The 23,942-nt window shown below is 41.8% G+C and overlaps 2 protein-coding genes across 8 annotated transcripts in view; one reads left to right on the top strand and one right to left on the bottom strand.

The window, feature by feature from the left end:
* Positions 1–1,160, bottom strand: part of ARL11 (ADP ribosylation factor like GTPase 11) — a 41,568-nt gene extending 40,408 nt beyond the window's left edge. Inside the window, exon 1 of one of the 3 annotated variants that reach the window (XM_058686119.1) lies at positions 779–1,160. In XM_058686119.1, coding sequence (XP_058542102.1) covers positions 779–962 — 184 coding nt within the window. In that variant the 5' untranslated portion in view covers positions 963–1,160. The remainder of the gene's footprint in view (positions 1–778) is intronic. The other 2 variants (XM_058686109.1, XM_058686101.1) reach the window with 2 other exon arrangements.
* Positions 1,161–12,785: 11,625 nt separating this feature from the next.
* RCBTB1 (RCC1 and BTB domain containing protein 1) overlaps positions 12,786–23,942 on the top strand; it is a 64,304-nt gene continuing 53,147 nt past the window's right edge. For 3 of the 5 annotated variants that reach the window (XM_058686020.1, XM_058686028.1, XM_058686058.1), the window contains exon 1: positions 23,455–23,601. The gene's annotated coding sequence lies outside the window, so the exon portion shown is untranslated. Of the gene's footprint in view, positions 12,895–23,454; positions 23,602–23,942 lie in introns of those variants that run through there. The other 2 variants (XM_058686054.1, XM_058686047.1) reach the window with 2 other exon arrangements.

Below are 23,942 nucleotides of genomic sequence, written 5' to 3'. Positions count from 1 at the left end.
ACATAAGCCATTCTTTTCTCAGGGAACACACATGCATCCAGGCAAATGGAAGAAGAGGCTCTACTCCAAAAGTAGGAAGTGTTTATACAAGGTCAGGTTTCAAACACAGGCCTGGGCTCTGAAAGGGCCAGGAAGTAAGGGCATATGAGTCACCATGAGCTGACCTATCTCGGGAAGGTGGGGAGGGAGCTGAGTCAGAGAAGAGGGTAGGGCCCCCTGGAAGACTCCTGCGGGCTCACTTTCCTTGGTAGTTAAAGCAAAGAGGCAAAAGGAAGTTCTAGTTAGACATAACCTAGTTCGATAGAAATGACCAAAAGATGGCTTCAGCTCTTGCTCGTCTGTGGCTTCCAGGCTCTATTTTCCTCCTGTAAGCCTAAACCCTGAAACGGAAGCTAGCTTGAGTTCAGTGCACGCAGTGAAGAGTCCAATCGGCTCATATAAGCTTCTGCCTCTGGAACTCTCCTCAGGACCAGCACCGTGTCCGGTAAACAGTGGCTATTTATAAATACTGTCGCCTGGGGACAAATTTACAAGTTGGGGCAAAGTGGTTTCCTCCATTGCCTCATCAAGGTAAATTACCTCTAGAGCACGACTCACGTTCCTCAAGAATCCGTTTCTAAAACCAAGACCTGTTCCCGACTTAGGGGAAACCTGGCTGGGACAGGGGAAGGGACATCTGTCCCCCAGGGGTATATTCGGGCTGCCCCTTCAGAAAAATAAGACAGGTTCTGTTCCTTCCTTATGCCGGGGTGGGGGGTACGAGGAAAATGAAAGTTACCTCTGTTACTAGACTGTGGCTGAAAAAGCTCCTCCTCTGTGGCCGTCTGCCCGCATCCAGCTGCAGCTGCTCTGTCCTTGTCCTGTTGTGTCCCAAGAGTGAGATGTGAAGGAAATGCAGTGACCGTTGCTGGTTCTCCTTTCCCACTTCCTTTCCCAGGTGGTCGGGGGCGGGGCAGGCTCATCAGCCCCTCCCTTAGTCCCCCCTGGACTCCCCTGGCGGTCCTGCTGGGGACGCGCCACAGAGATTTCCCCAGTTCCTCAGCTCTTGATAGAGCAAAGTCTAACACTAACCCCGTTTCTTAGCTCAGAACACATGCCTTGATGTTTTTTCTGGAGCCTGGAGATTCTTTTTTTTTTTTTTTTTTTTTTTTTTAACCATTTATTTATTTTTGAGAGAGAAAGAGAGAGAGACAGAGCACGAGTGCTGGAGGGGCAGAGAGAGAGGGAGACACAGAATTGAAGCAGGCTCCAGGCTCTGAACTGTCAGCACAGAGCCCCATGCGGGGCTGGAACTCGAGAACAGCCAGATCATGAACTGAGCGGAAGTCAGAGACTTAACCGACTGAGCCACCCAGGCGCCCCTGGAAAACATAATTTTTAAAACACTGGCCAATCAGAAGCCATTGATTCTTTCTGTAACTCTCTAATTTGCATCTGCAGTTGCAGTGCTCTGGCTCTTGTAACAGGTAGCATTTGTGCTTTCTGCCTTCCCACGCGTTTCATTAAAAAGTCAAGAAGCAAATTAGGAGCTATGACTCTCCCATTTTACAAATAAAGAACAAGGCTCAGAGTAAATGATTTACTTGAGATCTTGCTGGGATTTATTCATCTCTTCCTCTTTCATGGTGCCTGCTACCCACTGAGAAAGTGCTTTGCAAAGAGCAAACATCCTGTTGTAATTGTAGGGTATTTTAACAGGAGGAAGTGGTTAGGAAAAGTCAGAAACACAGAGTGTATTATGTATTATGTGGTATTTATTATCGACGTGACTGTTGTTTAGTTCTTTGGGGTGCCCGTGGCTGTAAGCTATAGTCACTTTGCAGCCAGCCTGGGCAAGTGGAAATTTATAGCCAAGGATCAGGGTGGGGGTCAGCAGATAGAAAATTACTAAGAGGTTCTGGGGAGATTCTGGCTAAGCTGACCTAACAGGATTCTTGCTGAAGTCATGCCACGTGACCAGACGTCACGTGGGCGGGGCATGAGGAACCCGATCAGATATTGAGGGCAGGGCATTCTGGTGAACACTTAGGAGGGTTGTTGCTAAAACTGGATTTTACAAGGAAATAAATGTACAGATGGGCCGAGAAGAAGTTTCAGAAGCCTGACTAAAGTTTGGTCAAGCAAAGAATCTTTGTCGTTATGCCGAAGCAGGCTCAAAGCATTAAAGACCTGTGTGAAAGAAGGCTTGTTTGTCTTATTGTGGTGGAGGGCGATTAGATCAAGCTGAGACTTAGTCCTGTCCAGTTGATGAATCCTTGGGGAACCTGCCAGGATTTGATTTGCAGGACGATTGGAATGGGCAGATGGTAAGGACACAGGGGCTAAGGTTAAGGTGTGCCTGGGGCTTGGGAGCAAAGGGAGCAACATTGCCTTCACTCTGACCCCAGTTCCTTCTGTGTGGTCCTGGGGAGGGAGGAGAGGTGGACAGAAGCTGAAGAAGCCATTGATTTGCGAAGAAAGGTTGGACTAGATACTGTTAGGTTTCCTTCAGCTCAAATATCTTATGGATACAATGGAATTTTTTTTAAGTTTATTTATTTATTTTGAGAGAGAGAACAAGCTGGTGGGGGGGGGGGGGGGCAGAGGACCCAAAGCAGCTCTGTGCTACAGTAGAGAGCCCAATGTGGGCTTGAATTCACAAACTGTGAGATCATGACGTGAGCCGAAGTCGGTCACTTAACTGACTGAGCCACCTAGGTGCTCCAGTATAATGGAATTTTTATTGAGCAGCTATAAGCAAAGCTCTGTATAGTCTATCACATGAGTGAAAAAAACAAAAACAAAAAACTTTTCAAAGTGCAACTGCATGCCATATGAATGGGAGAAATCAGCATCACTCTTGTATATGAAGACTAGGGCACCATATATCAGAATTAGATATAGGATACATTGCAGACTCTTAAACTGTCTTTATTTTGCATTTTGAGTTGTACTTAGAATTGTTATCACTTTTAGTGGCCTGTGAGTGTTTTACATTTACAGCACAACTTAACTCCCCTTTCTGCCATTCCTAGTTTCCATTTTATTGGTGAAACCATCTCTTTATAACCAAATGAGGAACCTGGCAAAGTTAGAGGGAACTTCTGTGCCTCTCTCTTTGCTCTGTCTCCCTCCCAACAGAAACAGTATCTTGACAGTCAATCTCTCTCTCTCTCTGAAAACAAAACAAAACAAAAAAATAGGAAAAGGAAATAGCAGTGGGTGATCTACTTTCTGAAATAGTGAGTGCGAGAAAGATCTAAAGGATGTGGGGAGCCTGGGTGGCTCAGTTGGTTAAGCATCTGACAATCAGTCATGATCTCGTGGCTTGTGGGTTTGAGCTCTGCATCGGGCTTTGTGCTAACGGTGTGGAGCCTGCTTGGGATTCTCTCTCTTCCTCTCTCTCTGACCCTCTCCCTCTCATGCTCTGTCTCTCAAAATAAATAAACTTAAAAAAAAAAAAAAGTCTAAAGGGTATTAGACTTGCACTGAAGCAGCTTCAACTTCTGCTTCAAAAATTTGCAGGAAATTTCCTGACACTAAAAGGGAAAACAAAACAAAACAGTGGCCAGGGACTGTCTCTTGAAAATGCGCAGGAAGGACAATGTGGAGGCCAAGACAAAAGTGTGATGTGCTCCAGCCGCGCCTCAGAACAGGAGCTGATGACAGGGAGCTGTTGCTTTTTATCTTCCAAGGTTGTTTCAATATGCAAAGTTGGTCTTCAGTAGCAGCTGCTATTCAATCAGCCACATTTCCTGAACTGGATAGTGTATTTTTAGTTGGCAGGGGGAAAAACAAACAAAAACAAACTTGATTAGAAAGGAGGTTGGAAGGTCGCTTAGTAGCTAGAAACTCAAATCAGCACTTAAGACTTCTTAACATTTCCCGTATGAGTTACTGTCACTCTGGGCAGCAACGAGCAGTGTTTACTTCACTTCTTTTCATAAAAAAAAAAAAAAAAAAAAAAAAAAAAATCACATAAATAATGATGAATATATTGTTTTTTGAGTGTCAAACAATATAAATGCCTACAGGACAAAATTCTTAAGTTCACTCTTTACATCACTATTCCCCTCCTCTGAGGTAATCAGGATTAGTAGTTTGATGCATAGTTTTGCAACTATCTTTCTGTATATGTACTTACATATTTTGAAGCACATGCATATGTTTTACTGTTTATTTTTTATTTTTTATTTATTTTTAAGTTTTTAATTTTATTTAAATCCAAGTTAGTTAATATATAGTGAAATAATGATTTCAGGAGTAGAAACTACCAATTCATCACTTACATATAACACCCAGTGCTCATCCCAACAAATGTCCTCCTGAATGCCCATCACCCATCTAGCCCATTCCCCTCACCCAACACCCCACCAGCAACCCTCAGTTTGTTCTCTGTATTTGAGAGTCTCTTATGGCTTGCCTCCCTCTCTGTTTTTATCTTATTTTATCTTATTCCCTTCCCCTATACTGTTTATTTTTTGGTTAGGTCTTTTTAAATGTAATTGTGATATCTGTAACTTCTTTATTACATTGAACAATAATACATTTATGAGATCTTTCCATGTTAGTGTATATACTAACTCATATACACTTATATTTTTGTTATTATTTTTTAAAGGATTTATTAAATGATGAGAAGGCCACAGGAAAATACAAAAAGCATAATACTAAAATATTCACAGATGAAATTACGTGATTCTGAGATTTGTTTATAAAGCATCTGGTAATGGAGAAGAAGTAGCTTGGGATATAATATAACAAGACTGGCCATGAATTGATAGTTGTTGAAGCCAGGTAGACAGGGTATATTATATTAGTCTCCTTATCTTGCATGCCTTTGAAATTTTCCATAGCAAAATCTAAGAAGCATGTGTAAGAGGCATAAACTATTCCAGTTTACCAAATCTTTGATTCTGCCACAGCTCACAGGCCTACAGGGCTCCTGGCACTTGTCACACTCCATATTTTTGGCCTTCTCCAGAATCTGCTGTTACCCCTGGAGGTGTGGGTCACTCCTACTTCACCCTTACGACACTTTGTATATATGCAAACACACACCACACAGTCACACTCACACACATACTCCCACATTAAAGGAACTATCTTACTAAATTGAGAGCTTAAAAAATAGTTATCACCGATTGAGCCTCTAATCTGCATCATATACATTGTCTGTGTTTGTTTAGTTACTCCTCCCAACAGCTGAATGGTAAGACTATTTCTGTCCCCTTTTATAGATATGGAAACTGAGGCTAAAAATATTAAGTAACTTGCCTAGTCTTTTCTTTTTTATTCTCATTTAATTTTATATCATTGTGTCAACTATGTTCATATAAATATGCGTAAAAAGGGATCAGTACAGACACTGAGAAGCAAGCACAAATCTTACCGAACAGGAACATTGCCATTATTAGATGACAGGAGATAAACTGAAGATAGTCTCTGGGTCATAGTCTGCATTTTGCTTCCTTGAGTTCTATAAGAGCCCCTTCTGGGCAGTTAGTGTGTTAGTGTGCAAGGCCATGACGGAGTCTTAGGAAGCATAGGGCTTACCATAGTTGAGGCCACAGGCAGGCCTTTCTGGTGGGATAGTGGGAAGATAGTAGGAGTGGACTGTGCTGTATATTCTATGTCAAAGCCCACTTTCAGCTGTCAGGAATGAGCAAATCAGAATACTTCTTGGGGTAAAGGAGTATCAGCTGGTCCTGGCTGTAGGGCATGGAGAGGAGGGGACTCTTGATTTCTCATTAGCATAAGATCAAGGCCTGCCAAATACAGGTAAGAATCAGACCCAGGCTTGCCTGGGAATTTTTTCTTCCAGGTGAAGAGAATATAACAACTGCAGATAGTTTGGTGATAAGTCTTTATTGTGTCTGTCTCTTAAGAATTAGTTGTTCTCCACGACATCATATGCACTTCTTTGAGATTCCCTTGACCTTTGGGATCCTCTTCTTCTTCTTTTTTTTTTTTTTTAAGTTTATTTATTTATTTTGACAGAGAGAGGGAGTGAGAGAGCCAGCATGTGCACGTGCAAGGGGATGGGCAGAGAGGGAGGGAGAGAGAGTATCCCAGCCTGTTGCAGGGCTCCAACTCACAATGAGATCATGACCTGAGCTGATGTCAGATGCTTAACCAACTGAGCCACCCAGGAGCCCCAGATCCTCCTTTTATATCCCAGATTTTCCCCTTTCTTGGTTCACTTGGTTGTCTTGGTGGAGCACACATTCAGTAGCCTCTTGGATCCATGGGAGGTAAGGCTTTACACCTTGAATCTCTGAAAATGTCTTTTTTTTTTTAATGTTTATTTTTGAGAGAGAGAGAGAGAGAGACACACCAAGCATGAGCAGGGAGGGGCAGAGAGAGAGGGAGACACAGAATCCGAAGCAGTCTCCAGGCTCTGAGCTGTCAGCACAGAGGCTGATGCAGGGCTAAAACACAAGAGCTGTGACATCATGACCTGAGCCAAAGTCGGACACTTAACCGACTGACCTACCCAGGGGCCCCTGAAAATGTCATTTTTTAACTCTAACAATTTATTAATAGTTTATCTTTTATGGGATTCTAGGATGGAAATCATTTCCTTTTAGAACTTTGAAGGCATTGCTTCTGTGTGCTGTGGCTTCCTTTGCTGCTGTTGAGGATCTAAAACCAGACTGACTCTTGATCCTTCATTTGTGACTTTTTTCTCTTTGGAAGATTATAAAATCTTAACTTTGTTCCAGGAATTCTGAAGTTTTGTAATCATGTATCTTGGACTGAGTCTATTTTCGTCCATTATATTGGAAACTTAGTGGGCCCTTTCCTCTGCCTCTTCCTGCTGGAAGTAAATTACTTTGAATTTTGGGATATCTTGAATTTTCTCCTCCATTTTTTATGTTCCTTCTTTTTGGAATTCCTGTTATTTGGTTGCTGAACTTTGAGTTATTCTCTAATTTAAAAAAATAAAAATCTTTTTCTGGGGCACCTGACTGGCTCAGTCAGGGGAGCATGCGACTCCTGATCTTGGGGTTGTAAGTTTGAGCCCCACATTGGGTGTAGAGATTACTTACAAAAATAAAATCTTTGAGGTGCTTGGGTGGCTCAGTCAGTTAAGTGCCTGACTCTTGATTTCGGCTCAGGTCAGGATCTCACAGTTTGTGAGTTCGAGCCCCACAACGGGCTCTGCTCCTGACGGGGAGGAGCCTACTTGGAATTCTCTCTCTCCCTCCCTCACTGCCCCTCCCCAGCTCTCTCTCTCTCAAAATAAATAAATAAACATTTAAAAAGTTAAAAAATAAAATCTTTAAAAATATTTTTTTCTTTCCCTTCTTACACCTTTCCCATGTTTATTCCCTTTTCTGGGAGATTTCTTCAACATTATCTTTCAACCCTTCCATTATATTTTCATTTCATCGATTATATCTCCCCCCCCCCCTCCCCGCCAAGGGCTCTTTTTTTGTTCTCTAAATTTTTAAAAGCAGGATGCTTAGTTTAAAGTATCTCTCTGAGGTTCCATGGAACCAAGTAGAATAATGATAGAAGACCCTGAAGTGGAGGATGTATGGTAACAACCAGAAGGTTCTTGTTCCATTTTCTGAGTTAGTCAAATCTGCCTTCTTCAAGGTAACAGGCAGTCTGTTTCCCAGCGTGGAGCTCGCCAGCCTGCCTGCTTCTACCTGGCTCCTGTTTGCCACCTTGGGATAGAATGCTATTTCATCAGTGTGTGCAATGATTCCACTGGGGACAGATGAAGGAGCATAGAGCATTCACCAACATAGATCATGTGGTGGGCTACAAGTCTCAATAATTATAAAAGAATTGAAATCACACTGAATATATTCCTCTGTGTGACCACAGTGGAATTAAAGTAGCAATAAATACTGGAAAGATATCTGGAAAACCCCCAAATTTGGGAGGAAATTAACCTGCTTCTAAATAGTCCAAAAGTCAAAGGAGAAATTGCAACGGAAATTATAAAATATTTTGAGCTGAATAAAAAGGAAAATATGACATGTAAAAATTTGTGAGTTACAGCAAAAGCACTGGGAAATTTAGACACTTAAGTGCTTATATAATAAAAGAAGAAAGATGTAAAATCAATTATCTAAGTGGCAGAAAAAAAAGAAAAGCAAACTAAATACAAAATAAGCAGAAGAAATAAAGTAATCAAAATGAAAATGAAAAGCAACTAAATAGAAAAAAATAGAGAAAATGAACACAGTCAAAAGTTGGTTCTTTGAAAAGATTAATAAGATCAATAAACTACTGATAAAGTTGATTAAGAAGAAAAGAAAATCATGAAGAATAAAAAAGGTACATCACTATCAATTTTAGATAAAAAAAAAAAAAAACCCTGAGAAAGAGGATATTATGGATAGTCTTATGCCAAGAGAACCAATAACAGATGAAGTGATTAAATACTATTTATTGAAAAAGCTATCTTTTGTTCTGGGCCAGCTTGAAATATCATCTTTATTGTACACTAATTTATATATTGACACGCAGGTGTGGGTTTGGATGCTTTTACTATCTATATCACATTCTACTACTATATTTGCTCTAAAAGTAAGTATTACAGTCAACCAGTGGGAAGTTGTATCAGCTTTTCTGACCCAGCCTCAGAAGTCACAAAGGGCCATTTCTGCTGCATTTGATTGGTTACAAGCAAGCAAATGATAAGTCCACTTGGAATCCAGGAGAGGATACATAGACTCCATCTCTCAGTGGGAGAAGTACCAAAGACTTTGTGGCTATTAAAAAAAAAAGTACATGCTGTCTTTACTGATAATGCTTCTAATGTTTTTGTTAAGTGTAACAGTATTATACAATATAACAATATAACAAATAATATTTCTACAGGTTTTGGACAATTTGAGGACCTTTCAGATTTCTAAATTTGAGGACCTTTCAGATTAGGTTATAGAGAAATAGAATCAGCAGTTGTCATTTGTTTTTCTCATAGACAAGTAGTATAATTCGTGGAGAATAAGTTTAGTGTTGTTTGTTTGTTTGTTTTTGAAGTATAACTGACACACAATGTTATATTAGTTTCGGGTACACAACAGTGATTTCACAATACTGTACATGACTCATTGTTCACTGTAATTAGTATAGTCCCCATCTGTCACCATACATTATTACAATATTATTGATTGTATTCTCTATGCTGTACTTTTCGTCTCGATGACTTAATTTATTTTACAACTGGAAGTTTGTACCTCTTCATCCTCTTTATTTTACCCACCACTTCATCCATCTCCACTCTGGCAACTACCTACCAGTTTGTTCTCTGTATTTAAGAGTCTGTTTTTTGTTTGTTCATTTGTTTTTGTTTTTGTTTTTCAAGATTCTACATATGAGTGAAATCACATGGTATTTGTCTTTCTCTGTCTGACGTATTTCACTTAGCCAAATATTCTCTAGATCCATCCAGGCTGTCTTAAACGACAAGATCTCATTTTCTTTTATGGCTGAGTAATATTCATGGAGAATTGTATTTAAGGGTAAATTTATATTGCCAGATTTGTGAAATCTGGCTACACAGATGAAATTTACTACACAATACAAACTACTATTTAGATTCTAAACTTTGGGCATTAAATCTTCGGAATATTTTACAACGTAAGTGGGACAGTATTCTTTATGAATTGTAATTTGACTGATAGTATTTGGCAATATCCAGCACATACCTCAAAGAGATTCATAGAAAAAGAATGTTTTTTTTAAATGTGAAAATTTTCTTATGTAAACTCTACATTCATTTTTCATGCACAGGAGCATGAATAGGGAACATAGATAATGGTGGACTAAATAACACATTTAATTTCTCTGAAGCTTCAAATCCCACTATAGAATCCTGCTGAGCTAGATTAAATTAGACCACATAGTGAGCTCTTTGAGCAAAGTTAAGTGACCTCGTTCCTAAGCCCACATTTATCACTTCAGTTATAAGGAAGCGCTGATCCGGAGCATTTAGACCAAAGAAGAAAATGGACAAGAACCAGAATATATGCCCCAATGTCTAAGCTGATTTAGACCATTTGTGGGAGAACTTTCTAGAATAGGGAGTGGTACAGCCTCCCCTGAGTCAATTTTACCTAGTTGCACAGGTAGTGATAAGAAGGGGATTAATGGCTACTCTAGAGGGAAGGCAGAGAACCCCTTCAAAGAATGGGTATTTACACAATCTAGGATTATTTGTATACTGTTGTCCTCTAAAAAAATACAGCCCAAATGGTGTTCTTGAGCTTGGTATAGACCCATGCTTGGGAAAGATGTGGAGGCTGGGGGAAGTGAGGAGGTGAGGGGAAACCTGGAGTGTAAAGGAGCTTGGATTTCCATTGGCACCCCTTTTTTTCCCCAGAGAGATACTGGCACAGTCACAGGATTAAGTTAACGTTCCCATCTCAGTTAACCCATTAGGTGGGAATAATATATTTACACACCAATGTGTGAGCTTATCCTCGTGAACCTTCCATCCAAAAAAGGTGGGGGTGGGGGAAAGAAAGAGAAAAGGATACTAAGGGTTTTCTAATGTACTCTCAAACGTTAAAAAAACTTTTCTTCCTTTTAATTGCTTTTCCCAGTTATATGTGAAATAGGTATTTCTGTTTGCAGTGGTAGGAAAAGAATAATGGAACTAAAGAAAAGGAGAGACATTTTAAAACTGCATCAGCATATGGCCTGTCCCCAATCATTTGTAACAAGTGTTAGAAGAAGCAGAAATACCAGATTTCCATTTAGCCACCTGCTGGATCTATTGCCTTTAAAAAAAATTTTTTTTTAATATTTATTTATTTTTGAGACAATGCGAGAGACAGAGCACAAGTAGGGGAGGGGCAGAGAGAGAGGGAGACACAGAATCTGAAGCAGGCTCCAGGCTCTGAGCTGTCAGCACAGAGCCTGATGTGGGCCCGAACTCACGAACTGTGAGATCATGACCTGAGCCAAAGTTGGCCGCTTAACCAACTGAGCCACTCAGGTGCCCCTGGACCTATTGCCTTTTAAACAATTTTAGAGGTTATTCCTGTTTTGCCAAATGCAGGAAGAGGTCTGGGAAATATCTGCCTGGCATGTTAAGCTTACGTATCGTTAAAACTCTAGGAAATGTTGAACCTTATATAAATTCTGACTCTCCTTCATATGGCTGTTATATTCATATTTGAACAGGCATTATATATGGCGTTTGCACAATTGGGAAATCTGCCTTCTAATATGCCTGAGATGGCTGGCTCACTGATTAACTTCTGAGTGCACTGAGCTAAACCCCACTAATTGCTGAGTTTGTTTCCTCGTTTGTGAAGCACTGAAGTGACCCTCTTGTGAATGTGACTGGGCCACATTTTAAAAGTTGGCCCTCCCTGTAGCAGGTTTGGAAATACTGCAATAATTTTAGAATTGGATGAAGAAATATATCTTGAAATAAAAAATCCTATATAATTTGAGGTAGGTATGAATTTCCTATCAGGCAGGATCAAATCTAGGTTGGTGAGTAAATAAACTAGAAGCAAACAAAATGAAAGGGAAGAAGACATTTAACAGACTCCAGGTTTGGGCCCATGCCACACGGTGGCAGGCTTACTCTGTGTTGTGCTCCCTCTTCAGGGCCAAAAACATCAAAGGTGGAGAGAGGAGGGAGTGGAGACAAACTTCTGGGAAACAAATCTTAACGCTTGAATTTAACTACCTTAAACCACGTACTTCAGGAAGTTAATTTTAGAAAGGATGACATATGTTATTAGTTTGTCAAGACTATATGTTCATATTAAAATGTTTTAGGGGCACGTGGGTGGCTCAGTCGGTTGAATGTCCAGCTTCGGCCCATTCGGCTCAGGTCATGATCTCAAGGTTTTTAGGTTCAGACCCTGCATCAGGCTTGGCTTGCTGCTGTCAGGGCAGAGCACCCTTGGGATCTTCTGTCCTCCTTCTCTCTGCCCCTCTCCTGCTTGCATGTGTGTTCTCTCTCTCGCTCTCTCTCAAAAATAAATAAACATTTAAAAAAATGTTTTTGGGGCACCTGGATGCCTCAGTTGGTTAAGCGTCCGACTTCAGCTCAGGTCATGATCTCACACCCCGTGTCAGGCTCTGTGCTGACAGCTCGGAGCCTGGAGCCTGCTTTGGATTCTGTGTCTCCCTCGCTCTCTGCCCCTCCCCTGCTCATGCTCTGTCTCTGTCTCAAAAATAAATACAACATTTTTTTAATTAAAAAAAAATGTTCTTTCCAGTGGATGTACCTGAGCAGCAATGATCTGACCTCCCATAGGACATTTTCCCTCTAGATCTCAATTTTGTCATCACTACAATGATGGCTTAGGATGACTTAAAGTTCTAAAATTGTCATACCTCTCTTATAACTAGAAGAAAGATATTCTTTTTCAGTAACAAGCATGTCAGTCATATTGCAGTGAAGTTGATAAGGAATATGGTTTTTTTTATTTAGATTGCCTAGGTTTGAGTTTGATTCTGTCATTCTTTAACTGTGAGGTACTAGGTAAGCTACTTAACCTATAAAAAGTTTCAGTTTCCTCATCTGTAAAGTGTTACAAATTACAGTACATATCTCATGGGGTTGTTAGGATTAAATGGAAAAAGAATATATGTGTGGCAGAGACTGGAACACTGTTCACCAAACCATTTCTTTTTCTTCTAGAGCAAACAGCTAAACCACATTTCCCCTCTTCACTTGTAGTTATCTGTGGCCATTTGACTGAATTTTAGCCAATGAATGAAATGTGAGAAGAAGATATTCATAAACCTATTTGTAGGCTCAGCTCACAAAAATCTCCCGTTGTGATCTTCCTTATTCTTTCCCCTTCTGCAGGTTTCTCATGTGTTAAAGATAGTGGGGCCACAAAACAGAAGGAAACTTGGTCCCTGAATCATGTCTTGGAGGACAGCTTTGTGCCTGTTAAGAACTGTCCTTCTGGATTTTCTGTGAGTGAGAAATAAACTTCTATTTTGTTAAGCCACTGAGATTCTGGGGCTTATCTGTTATGGCAGCTAGCATTAACTAAAATAGCATGTAGGGCACTTAACACGATACCTACTTAATAAATGTTAGGTGTTATCAATATCATGACTCTAAATAAAAACCAAAAGCCTAAAATTCTGAGCTTCAAACACAGCACTGATATGGAGATTCCTTCTGCAGTATACAAGATCTGGCTTAAAAAACAAACCAAACAAACAAACTAGAGAAGGTCTAGGAAACAAAGTTGTGTATAGAGATAGTAAAAATCTAAGCTATTCATGTATGTAATATGCAGAAAGTCATTACCAATATTTTGTATTTATATTTGCTACTTTTTTGAAAAAATTAACATTATATAAAAGGAAAGAAACCAAATTAAAAGTTCAAGTTAGTACCATCATTGAAATAATATTTAAAATTTTTCTTCCTTGTAATAACATTAGTGTTATGATTCAATGATTTCTCTTAGTATTTCACGTTATGCCCACCCTTTTTTTCTTAAAAATGTCTTCTTTCTTGACTCCAACACTTTTTGATATTTTAGTGCTTTTATTTATTTTTTTAAGATTTTATTTGTTTATTATTTTTTTTATCTTTATTTACTTTTGAGAGAGAGACAGAGTGCAAGCGGGGGAGGAACAGAGAGAGAGGCAGACACAGAATCTGAAGCAGGCTCCAGGCTCTGAGCTGTCAGCATGGAGCCCTACGTGGGGCTCAAACTCATGAACCGTGAGATCATGACTTGAGCAAAAGTCGGACGCTTAACCGACTGAGCCACTCAGGCGCCCCTAAGATTTTATTTTTAAGTCATCTCTACACCCAACCTGGGGCTCAAACTCACAACCCTGAGATCAAGTCACATGCTATACCAACTGGGCCAGACAGGCATTCCTTTAGTGCTTTTATTAATACCTCTTCTCAGTTTTCTCTAATGAGATTCTTTTTTTTCTTTTTCATGTTTATTTATTTTTGACAGAGAGAGAGAGAGACATAGAATGAGCGGGGCAGGGGCAGAGAGAGAGGGAAACACAGAATCTGAAGCAGGCTCCAGGCTCTGAGCTGTCAGCACAGAGCCCGACGCAGGGCTCGAACTCACGGACTGTGAGATCATGACCTGAGCTGAAGTCGGACGGTTAACCAACTGAGCCACCCAGGCGCCCCTGAGATTCTACCTCTCTTAAAGCCAAGATCAAATTTCATGTATTCAGACAAAGCCTTCCAGGATATCCTGGTTGGAAGGGATCCTACCTGCACTGAATTGTAACATTTACACAATCCAAGGCTCTTCCCATTTGCTGTCTTCTGTGCTAGAGTTTATTTTCAGTTGGGTTTGTATAGATTGTTTCTCCCTAATCAGATTGCAAGCTATTTGATGACAAGGACTGTGCTTTTTTGATTTTACATTGCCCTCAGAAAATAGTAGAGTCTGTGCAAACAGTTATTGATACTTGACTCATTGGTTTGAAAGCCCCAAGTTTATAAGATTTCCCCTAATGTTTTAAAATCTCTCTTTCATGGAGTTTCATAAGAATAAAGAACAACAGCTCTCATACAGTTTTCTTCATAGATAAATAAAAATAGAGGCAGAGGTGGTATTTTATGGTCAGTGGTTTGGGTGAGTAGAAATTTACAAAGAATAAATTAGTGCCTCATTTTCTATATTGAAATGAGGACAATTTTATATGTATTACCAGTTAAGCTTATTTTGCTTTTTTCTGTCCTTCCTCCTAACTATTCACTTAAAAACTTTTTTAATGTTTATTTTTGAGAGAGAGAGAGAGAGAGAGACAGAGTGTGAGCAGGGGTGGGGGGCAGAGAGAGAGGGAGACACAGAATCTGAAACAGGCTCCAGGCTCTGAGCTGTCAGCACACAACCCGAAGTGGGGCTCGAATTCACGGACTGTGAGATCATGACCTGAGCTGAAGCTGGATGCTTAACCGACTGAGCCAACCAGGCGCCCCTAACTATTCACTTTTTAAATTTCTTTCTGTTTTGCATATTCGCTTAAGATGTTTACCTTAAAAATATTAAAAGTTCTAGCTTAAAAGTGTTTCACAGTGTATATTCAACATCATAAGGACTGTAGAATGTTTTAACTCTGAATCTTGCCTCTCATTTTCAATTTGATCGCTAGTTTCATCCTGTTTTAACTTCTAAAAGTTGGCTATTTTCTATAGTCAGTGTTTCCTTGGAGTTACCAATGTTCTATTAATATCTTTGCTCATCATTGATTCTTTGAATGCTCCTTTAACTGGATGGAGAATTTTAGATTAACAGATATTTCCCTCCACCATTTTGAGGATACTGTTCCATTGTCCTCCAGCATCTACTGCTTGCGATAAGAAACCAGCTTTGTTTATATATCATTCTTTGTAGGTAGTGCGACTTTCAGGCTCATCCCAAACATTCATAGAAACTAGGGAAAGTTACGAATGAAGGCCCCATACAATATGTCTAAAACATTTTTAAGTTAAAAAACAAGCTAACAACTTGTTAAATGAAATATATTCTATCCTCTTATCTTGATAAACATACCTTTTTAAGGAACTGGATGACCAAGCCTTGAATTTAGGACTCTTAGAATCCTTCAGAGAGTACAGAGATTTCACAGTCTTGGTCCCGCCTCACAGCTCACCCTCCATGTTTTCCAGTCTTGGCTTCATCCCACACTGCAAGGGGCTTCACACGCTTACTTGTGGACACTCCAATTCCAAGCCCTACAGCCAGTTCCCAAACACCCCACGGCCCTAAGTGTGTGCAGTCTGTTCTTGGGGGTTGGACATAGGGAAGAGGCCCATGAAGGTCCTGAAAGTGGGTTGGAGCTGTATGGGCAGGAAATGCTAGGGTCTTGTGCCCCTGGAACATGGTTTGGAGGGAAAGGGCAAGCTTTGGGTTATGTTTTCTTGACATTGCAATAACCTTCATGGTTTCCTCCCATCCAACCTGTTCTCTACACTGTATCAGAGAGATTTTTTTTTAATGTAAACCACAGCATTATATTATCTCCTAAAAAATCCTTTAAAGGCTTCCTATTGCATTTGAAATAAAATCCTTTAAAAGGCTGCAAAGCTCTAAGTGGCACTTCAATGTGCCAAGCTCTTTGGGAAGAGCTTTCATCCAAGATGTTTCTCTTTCTGAAATGCACTTTGCTACCCGCTCCTCGCATGGCTGACTTCAGTCTATTGTATAGCTCCTGGCTTAAATGCCACCTCCTCTCCAGGTACAGCTTCCCTGTTATTTGCTATCACTGCATCTTGTTTATTTCCTTCAGAGTACAAATAACAAATGTAGTCACCTATTTGTCTCTCCACACTGTCATCTACACAAGGGAGAGTGTCACATATGAGTCAATTCTGAGATGGAGATTAGCACATGGGAAGTTATTAGGGAGTACTATACTCAACCCCTGTTGAGCAAAAGAAAGCAGGATGGGCCATCAATCAGGCAGTGGATGCTGGCTTCCCAGAAAGGGGACTGACTTTGGGCAAAGCAATTCTCTTTAGCTGAAGCCCTTCCTTAAGAGGGCTGACAGCTTTGGTCTGGATTGGGCAGTGTAGCACCCAAATGGTCCATGTCTTGTGAAGATCTACTTTCCTTACATGAGTTCTGGAAGTAGCTTCTTCAGAGCTCTGGCAGGCTTGTTCCCTGGGGGAAACTTGTAAAAGGAGGGTTAGTAAGGGGAACCACACCCCCTGCTGTCGCAGCTGGTATTAGGCTGCAACCAATACTCACCCTTTCTCTCTTCTGTGGTTCATACTGGATGCTCTTCACTCTTGATTAGCACCTCTGAAGGCCTAGGTGACTCACCCAGTGGAGTGACAGATTCTTAAAACTGATGAGTTCCAGTTAACTGTTTATCATGTGCTTCTCAGGCTGCACCTGCTACATCTGTCCATTTACCATCAAAATTGCACAAGTACTAAAAGATGTCCTAGTTGATTACCTGGATGCCAAACATATGCCTACCTGATTCCACTGTGTAATAGTAGTTCTACTGCCTCTTGATAATGAGAGTCAATTACCCCCATGAAGATCTTTTTCTTGCCTGCTGGTCCTTGCCATGAAGGGCTCAGAGTACTGGGTGGTGGTATAGTTTAAAATTCATTGAAGACTCTTGTTGTGTTCCCTGTTAGAAATGTTTTGCCTTTGGGAACTAAGACCTTTAAAACTGTGGTTATATTTGTGAGGATGAAAAGCACAAATTCCCCAAGTGGGTCACTGGGATTGATGGTACATAGGAACACTCCTGCTTCCGTACCTTTGACTCCACTCCCAGTTATTCTCCTACGAGGGATACAGCATCAAATAATGGTGATTGATTTAGAGCATGACTGCATCCTAGAAGGTAGCACTTTATCCTCACAGGGTATCATCTCCAAGCTGGTACTTCAGCCAAGAGTTCTGCCATGTGATAGGTCCAATGGATTCCATGGTCATATGCCCACTGCTACATTTCCTTTGCTATGTAGTGGGTTCCTTGGTCAGATGCATTGATATATGGGATGCCATAATGGTGGATCAAATAGAGTATAATCCCTTGGATAGTCACGTTGGCTGAGACTCAGAAGACAGGTAAGGCAAACCCATAGAATATGTGTCTATTCATGTTAAAATGAATGACTACCTCATCCAGGGTGGAAGGAGTCCAATATGGTCGCCTTTTCACCAAGTGGCTGTTTGCTATCTTCAAGAGATAGTGCAGTATTGAGTCTCAGCAATAGTTCCTGTTACTGGCAGGTTGATCATTTGGCTACGGGATTAACCTTGGTGAGTAGGAGATCCTACTGGTGGGCCCAGTTACAGCCTTCCTCCTTGTTACCATGTTTTCTCTATTCATGAATCTATTGTGCCAGTACTGGGGTGGCTAATAGAAAAGCTGGCTGGTGCCAACTGGTTAAGTCATTCTACTTGGGTGTTTAATGCCTCTTCAATGGTAGATGCTCTCAGAACCTGTGGAGGAAAGGGACAGAAGCAAGACTGCGCAGAAAGAGGAAACGGGCTTCAGTAAGTACGTCACAACCAGGCCCCAGCCAACCCTGTGGGAAGTTCGGAAGCTGGGATGATTCTTTAGAATTTTCCCTTGTTGAGGTGAGAGAGTCTGGTCTTCACAACCCCTCATTGACCAGTCATTTGTTGCAGGCTGCTCCTAATAGGGGCATGACCTTGGGTAGGGTAGCATTTTTTAGTTAAGAAAATGACAAAAGAGGTTCGTCAGTGCACAGCCTTCCCAGAAGCTGGGAGAGTAAGTCCTTCAGTCTTAAAGGAGACATAGACTGGCATAGCATAGACTCCACGAAAGAGACCATTACCATTACCATTTTTTTTTTTTAAACTATGCTCCACTCCCAGCATGCAGCTCAGTGCAAGGCTTGAACTCATGACCCTGAGATCAAGAGCTGAGTTGAGACAAAGAGTCAGATGCTTAACTGACTGAGCCATCCAGGCACCCAGAGACTATTATTATTTTTTTCACCAGTATATATTCAAGCTTAATATAGTGTTTAGCACATAGTGGAAATTCAAAAGATCTTTTTGAATAAATAAATTACTGAAATGTCCTGCTTTCTTAATTTGGAGTAAAAAGGTCACACCTCACCCCACCCTCCAACATTTTACTATGAGAATTTCAAAATTTAAAGGAGAGTGCAAAAGGGACATCTGTGTGGCTCAGTTGGTTGAGCATACAACTCTTGATTTTGACTCAGGTCATGATCTCATGGTTGTGGGATCAAGCCCTGTGAGGGGCATCGGGCATGCATAGCATGGAACCTGCTCAAGATTCTCTCTCTCTCCCTCTGCCCCTCCCCTGCCATGCTCCCCCCTCTTTCTCTCTAAAATAAATAAAAATAAAGAAATAAAATAGAGTACAAAAAACATTTCCCAGATATAACATTTTGTCATATTTGCTCTCTTTTTTCATGGATAAGTACATGTATAGTATTGGTTTTTTTTTTGTTTGTTTTTGTTTTGTTTTGTTTTTGCTAAACCTCATAACACTCTGTCCTTAAATACTCTGGTATGTATCTCCTAACAATAAGGACATTCTCAATACTACTATGATCATATCTGAAAAAATAACACAAAAAATTTTAAAATCATTTAGTATCTAATATCGAGCCATATTAAATTTCTATGATTCTCCACCAAATATCTTCTATAGCTTTAAAAAAAATTTGCAACTATGATTCCACCCAAGGTTCATGCATTACATTTGAATGTCATTTTTCTTTACTATCTTTTAAACTGGGAACAGTCTCTCTCCCCTTTTCCCCCCAGAGACTTAACTGTTTGAAGAGACCAAGGCTAGGAGTGTTCTTGTCCCCCATTCTGGATTTGTCTCTTTCCTCATAGTGTCATTTTGTTTGTTCCAGGTAACATCACCTTCAATATTCTAAACCAATGAGAATATTCTTACTATCCTCCTCAGCACCCTGGTGTCATTCCAAGAAGTCACTGAGATACATTCTAATATCCAGAGGACCAATCCTGCTTCACAGTCAATCGCAGCCAAAATTCTAGCTCCCTAGAAGACGAAAGACCTCATAATTCCTACCAGAAGCTGGTGGCTTCCTAAACGAACCATGTTGCTCCTGGTGGTGTTGCCATTGCTAACAATAAAAGTGTATTTTATGCAGAAGGTGATCTTATGGAGGAGTGACATAGACACTCACGAGAGGTGCTGTGCTTGGAAGGGTCTCATGCTGGTCTAGGGAGCAGAGTGGGTTTATCTCTTTATGCCATCTGTTCAGCGTAGCATCTGCCTGAATGCAGGGGAAGAAATCAATCAGCAGAGTACTTTTCTACTTTAGTCAGGACCAAGATACTTGTTTGCTTATTTATGTGTTCTTGGGGTGATGGAAAAAAGGAATTAGAACAAAAATTATTTTCCAATTCTCCATTGCCACTTCTCTCAATCTTCCCTCCTCCTTGTTTATGCCATGTTTATTTATCCCAGCCACAAGAACAGAAATTATCTCCAAAGTAGGTGGCTCAATAATAATTGAGGTTGTAAAACTCATTGTGACTGATCATGTTTACCTGTTTGGTTATCTAACTAAACTGAAGGTGGACTCTCTCTTTAGGTAGATTCTATATTTTATTACATTTGTAAAATCCTAAGACACTTATGCAATCCTCAATTCTCAAAAATGATTATATTGTTTTTGCAGCTGTCAGAACAGATAGATGTCTGAGTATTACTATTACATAAACAGGTAAACAATCTTATAGAGTGATCTAAATGTTCCCATTCTATGAGTTGGTGGTTCTCCGGGTTATTTCTCTCCATCTTGACTGGCTACAAGAAAAGAAAAGGTGGATGCAATCTGGGTGCTCCCATCTGTTTTTATTCTCTCAGAAGAACTAATATTCAAGTCTTTGAGGAAGTAACTGAAATCTCTTTTAATTTTGCTCGTCCAGTATCAAGAACGTTCCCGTGGCCTATGAAAAACAAATGTCTGCCTAAGGGACCTTTGGACATTTTCTTAGCAAAGAAAATCGTGTTAAGAGGTGGACTCCATCAGGCGTTAGCTAGCCTAGCTGAAGGAAGTGGTACTGAATTGGCTGACCCATACCTGGCCAAATTGAAACTCACAGAAGAGCACAGTGGAGGAAAAGGGAGCAAACAAAAGACAGTGTTCTCCTCTCCTAATTTTCCATTTCCTGAGAGATTACTTTTAAAATGAAATTCCGAAGCCCCCAAGAGTGATTAGAATTGTTCTCCTGTGGCCCACATTCTTGACAGATACTTTTTACCAGCATAGTCATCTGTTAGCATGAACATGAAGGGGAGTCCTCCCTCCGCCCTGGAGGTAGAGTCCAGTTTCTTCCTTAAAGTAGCACTTGTAAATTGAGGTTTTTTGCCCAGTAGAAAAAGTTTAGGGTGCTCTAAAATAATCTTGTTTGGAACAAGTCATTTTGCTGTTTTTAGATAACAATTATAGAGAGCTTTTGAAACTGGAAAAAAAAAAAAGTTAAAAGATCATCTAGCACTAGTCCACAGGCCAATTTTAGGTGAAGACCCTATGATTTGTCTGAGGGAAGATTACTCAATCCAATGAATAATACTAATATACCAACATATGTGTCAGTCTTGCAAGTACCTCACTGTTAACCTAATTAGGTTTCCTTTGTCCCAGAGGTAAAAAGAGGTCACCAAGTCCAACCATATAGGGTTATTTGGAAATGCTTTTCCAAATAAATAATGCTGTTTCATGCCTCCCTACCTTTGAAGGTACTGCTCTGTCTTCTGAAAGGTCTTTCCCTTCCTTCCATCTGTTACTTGTTCTCCAAATTCACTTTCCCAGGAAGTTTTTTCCTAACCTTCCTTTGTGCTCACTTGATACCCTGTATCATAATACTTTTCACCCTGTGCTGGAATAGTGAAACAAACTACATATTCCTTGAGATCAGCAACCATGTCTTATCCAACCTTTTATCCTCCAAGATGTTCCAAGTATGGCATCTGGCACATGGTAAGCAATGAGTGCTCAGGAAATATTTGAGGACTCAAACCCAAAACCTCAATTTTTTTCTCAAACACATGTTTTCCAGAAGCCCTTTTGATCAGATTGTAGCCTAAAGAAACTGACTTTTTTCCCCCTTTAAACAGAGTAGGCTCAAAGAATTTTTAGTAAATTCAATGAAATGCTACAACCTTGGTTGAGCCACTTCACTCAGTGCATATTGAAGGCACTGTAGTAAGCCCAGATGTCTCATTTCAAAGACTTTACAACCTAGGGAAGAAGATAGCAATAGACAATTTACCTCTTATAGGAAATGTACAGTACATTTCTGGGCAGTCTGAGATTAGTTTATCAGAATCTGTAGTTGCCAGGAAATTAGGAAAGAAGTTACATCAGACACTGTCTGAATGAATTTCAGTTGATGGAGCTGTTGAATCAGGGAGGAAGATGAAGAGAAGGAAGACCAGAGTGGGTGGTATTTGACCAGGATTTTAAAAGATAAGCTTAGGAGACTGATGTGTATCTTGGGCGTATGGTTAAAGATAACCAGAGCCCCACAGTACTTAAAGCAGTAAAAGCAGATTTTATTCAGGAACTATTACTGCAATAGGAGAAAAGAGACCTCATTCTAGAACTAGGCTTACTTGCACTGTTGCAGTAGTCTCTGAATAAAATCTAGTTTTAATGCTTTAAGTACTGTCTGACTCTGGTTTTTTTTTTTTTTTTCAACGTTTTTTATTTATTTTTGGGACAGAGAGAGACAGAGCATAAACGGGGGAGGGGCAGAGAGAGAGGGAGACACAGAAGCGGAAACAGGCTCCAGGCTCTGAGCCATCAGCCCAGAGCCTGACGCGGGGCTCGAACTCACGGACCGCGAGATCATGACCTGGCTGAAGTCGGACGCTTAACCGACTGCGCCACCCAGGCGTCCCTGTCTGACTCTGGTTTTGTGTAAGTGGGGAGAGGGTAGTGATTCAGGGCATTTCAGATAGAGGCAAAAGAATGAACGAATGCAAAGGCGAGAAAAACAACTTAGGGAAAAAGTTAGTAATCCAAAGAAAGCTGAGTAGTCAAGGAAAACAGGAAATCTCCGGAGCCAGAGGCTAGAGTACTGTTGAGTAAGTGCTGGAAGATGTGGAAAAGCAGCCTTCTAGTAGATTAACGGAGTTGTTTGGTGATACTTAGAAAATGTTTTTCTGTTTATTCAACAGAGCTCAAGTGGGAAAGCTTAAGTTTCAACAAGATTGCTTAGAAAGTTATGCCAAGACGTTTGGACTTTATTCTGTGGAGCGAACTGGAGTTTTCAAAGAGCCGTGCAATACCTAACCAAGAAGATTGTGGTCTCCATAGATGACAGGCTAGAGCAGCATGAAGCTCTCCCGGCCTCAGTTTACTCATTTATAATAAGAAACGGGTTGTGTCATTTGCTGTCTTAGGTCCTTTCCAATCCTGACAGCCTGCTTCCGAGGTATCTGTGTCTTCCTTTCATCATCTGGGCCCCGTGCCTCACTTTTCCTTCTGATCGTGGTCCAGCTGCCACCTTCTCTCCCCACCCTCAGGTCCTGCGCAGGTGTCCTTTGACCGGTCGGTCAGGGCGCGGGGGCGGGGAGGTCATCCCTGAAATATAAGGAGTATTTCCTCCGACGACCTTTGTCCCGGGTAGCACCATCAGGGTAGTGTCTAGAGGAAGTAGGGCGCGGTACGGGGCAGGGAAAGGAGTTTCGCGTCGCTTTTCCGTCCTAGGTCCCTCGGGGTGGCTGGCCGGCCGCCCCCACGGCCAAGCCCTCGGGCTCCCTGAGACAAAAGCCTGTGAGCCTCGGCAGCCACCAAGTTCCACCAAGACTCTCCGCAAAGCTTCGGGGGCAGGACTAGGACAGCCAATCGGCTTCCAGAGAAGCCCCGGGCCGCCTGGCCTAGAGCCCCAAAATACTGACTCGCAGCCACCGCGGGGCGGGCGGATAAACCCCGAGTCCGCCCAGCGCGCGTGGCGTCGGCGTCACGTGAGGCGGCCCGGCCACGTGACCCGGCGGCCCGGCCCCTGGCGCCCTCTTACCCCACCCCCCTCACTCCGCTCCACCCCTTCGCCGGCCGTCCGCACCGCTGTTCTCTGGCGACTCTCCGGGCCGCCGAGCTTCCGAGATCCCCGCGGCGCTCCCCGCGGCAGGGCCCGGCCGGACGGCGCGAAGCAGCAGCTGGCTGCCCAGGTAGCCGGTGGGGCGCGGGCCCGCGCTCGCGGGGGGCGCTTCCGCCCCTGCCCTTCTCCTTGCTCCCCCTTCCCCCCGGGCCGGTCTGGTGTGCCCCGTTCTCCCACCTCCTCCCTCCCTCCGGCTGCGGGCCTGGGCTTCCCGGCCCCCGGTCCGCGGGGCGCTGCGACCCGGCGGGTGGCGGGGCCACCGGCGCGGCACCGTTAGCAGCTCTGCTGGCGTTTTCTCCGAGGAGGAGGAGGGAGAGGGTGCAGGGAGGCTAGGGAAAGTTTTCCCTGCTCCCTCTCTTTTTTGAGCTGCTAGGACGCGGCTTTGCTCACAGCTGCAGCCTGTTACCGCTC

The sequence above is a fragment of the Neofelis nebulosa genome, chromosome 1 (assembly GCF_028018385.1).
Source record: "Neofelis nebulosa isolate mNeoNeb1 chromosome 1, mNeoNeb1.pri, whole genome shotgun sequence".
In the NCBI taxonomy this organism is placed as follows: Eukaryota; Metazoa; Chordata; class Mammalia; order Carnivora; family Felidae; genus Neofelis; species Neofelis nebulosa.
The sequence above is the reverse complement of the archived record's forward strand: the minus strand, read 5'-3'. Positions and strand labels throughout refer to the sequence as shown.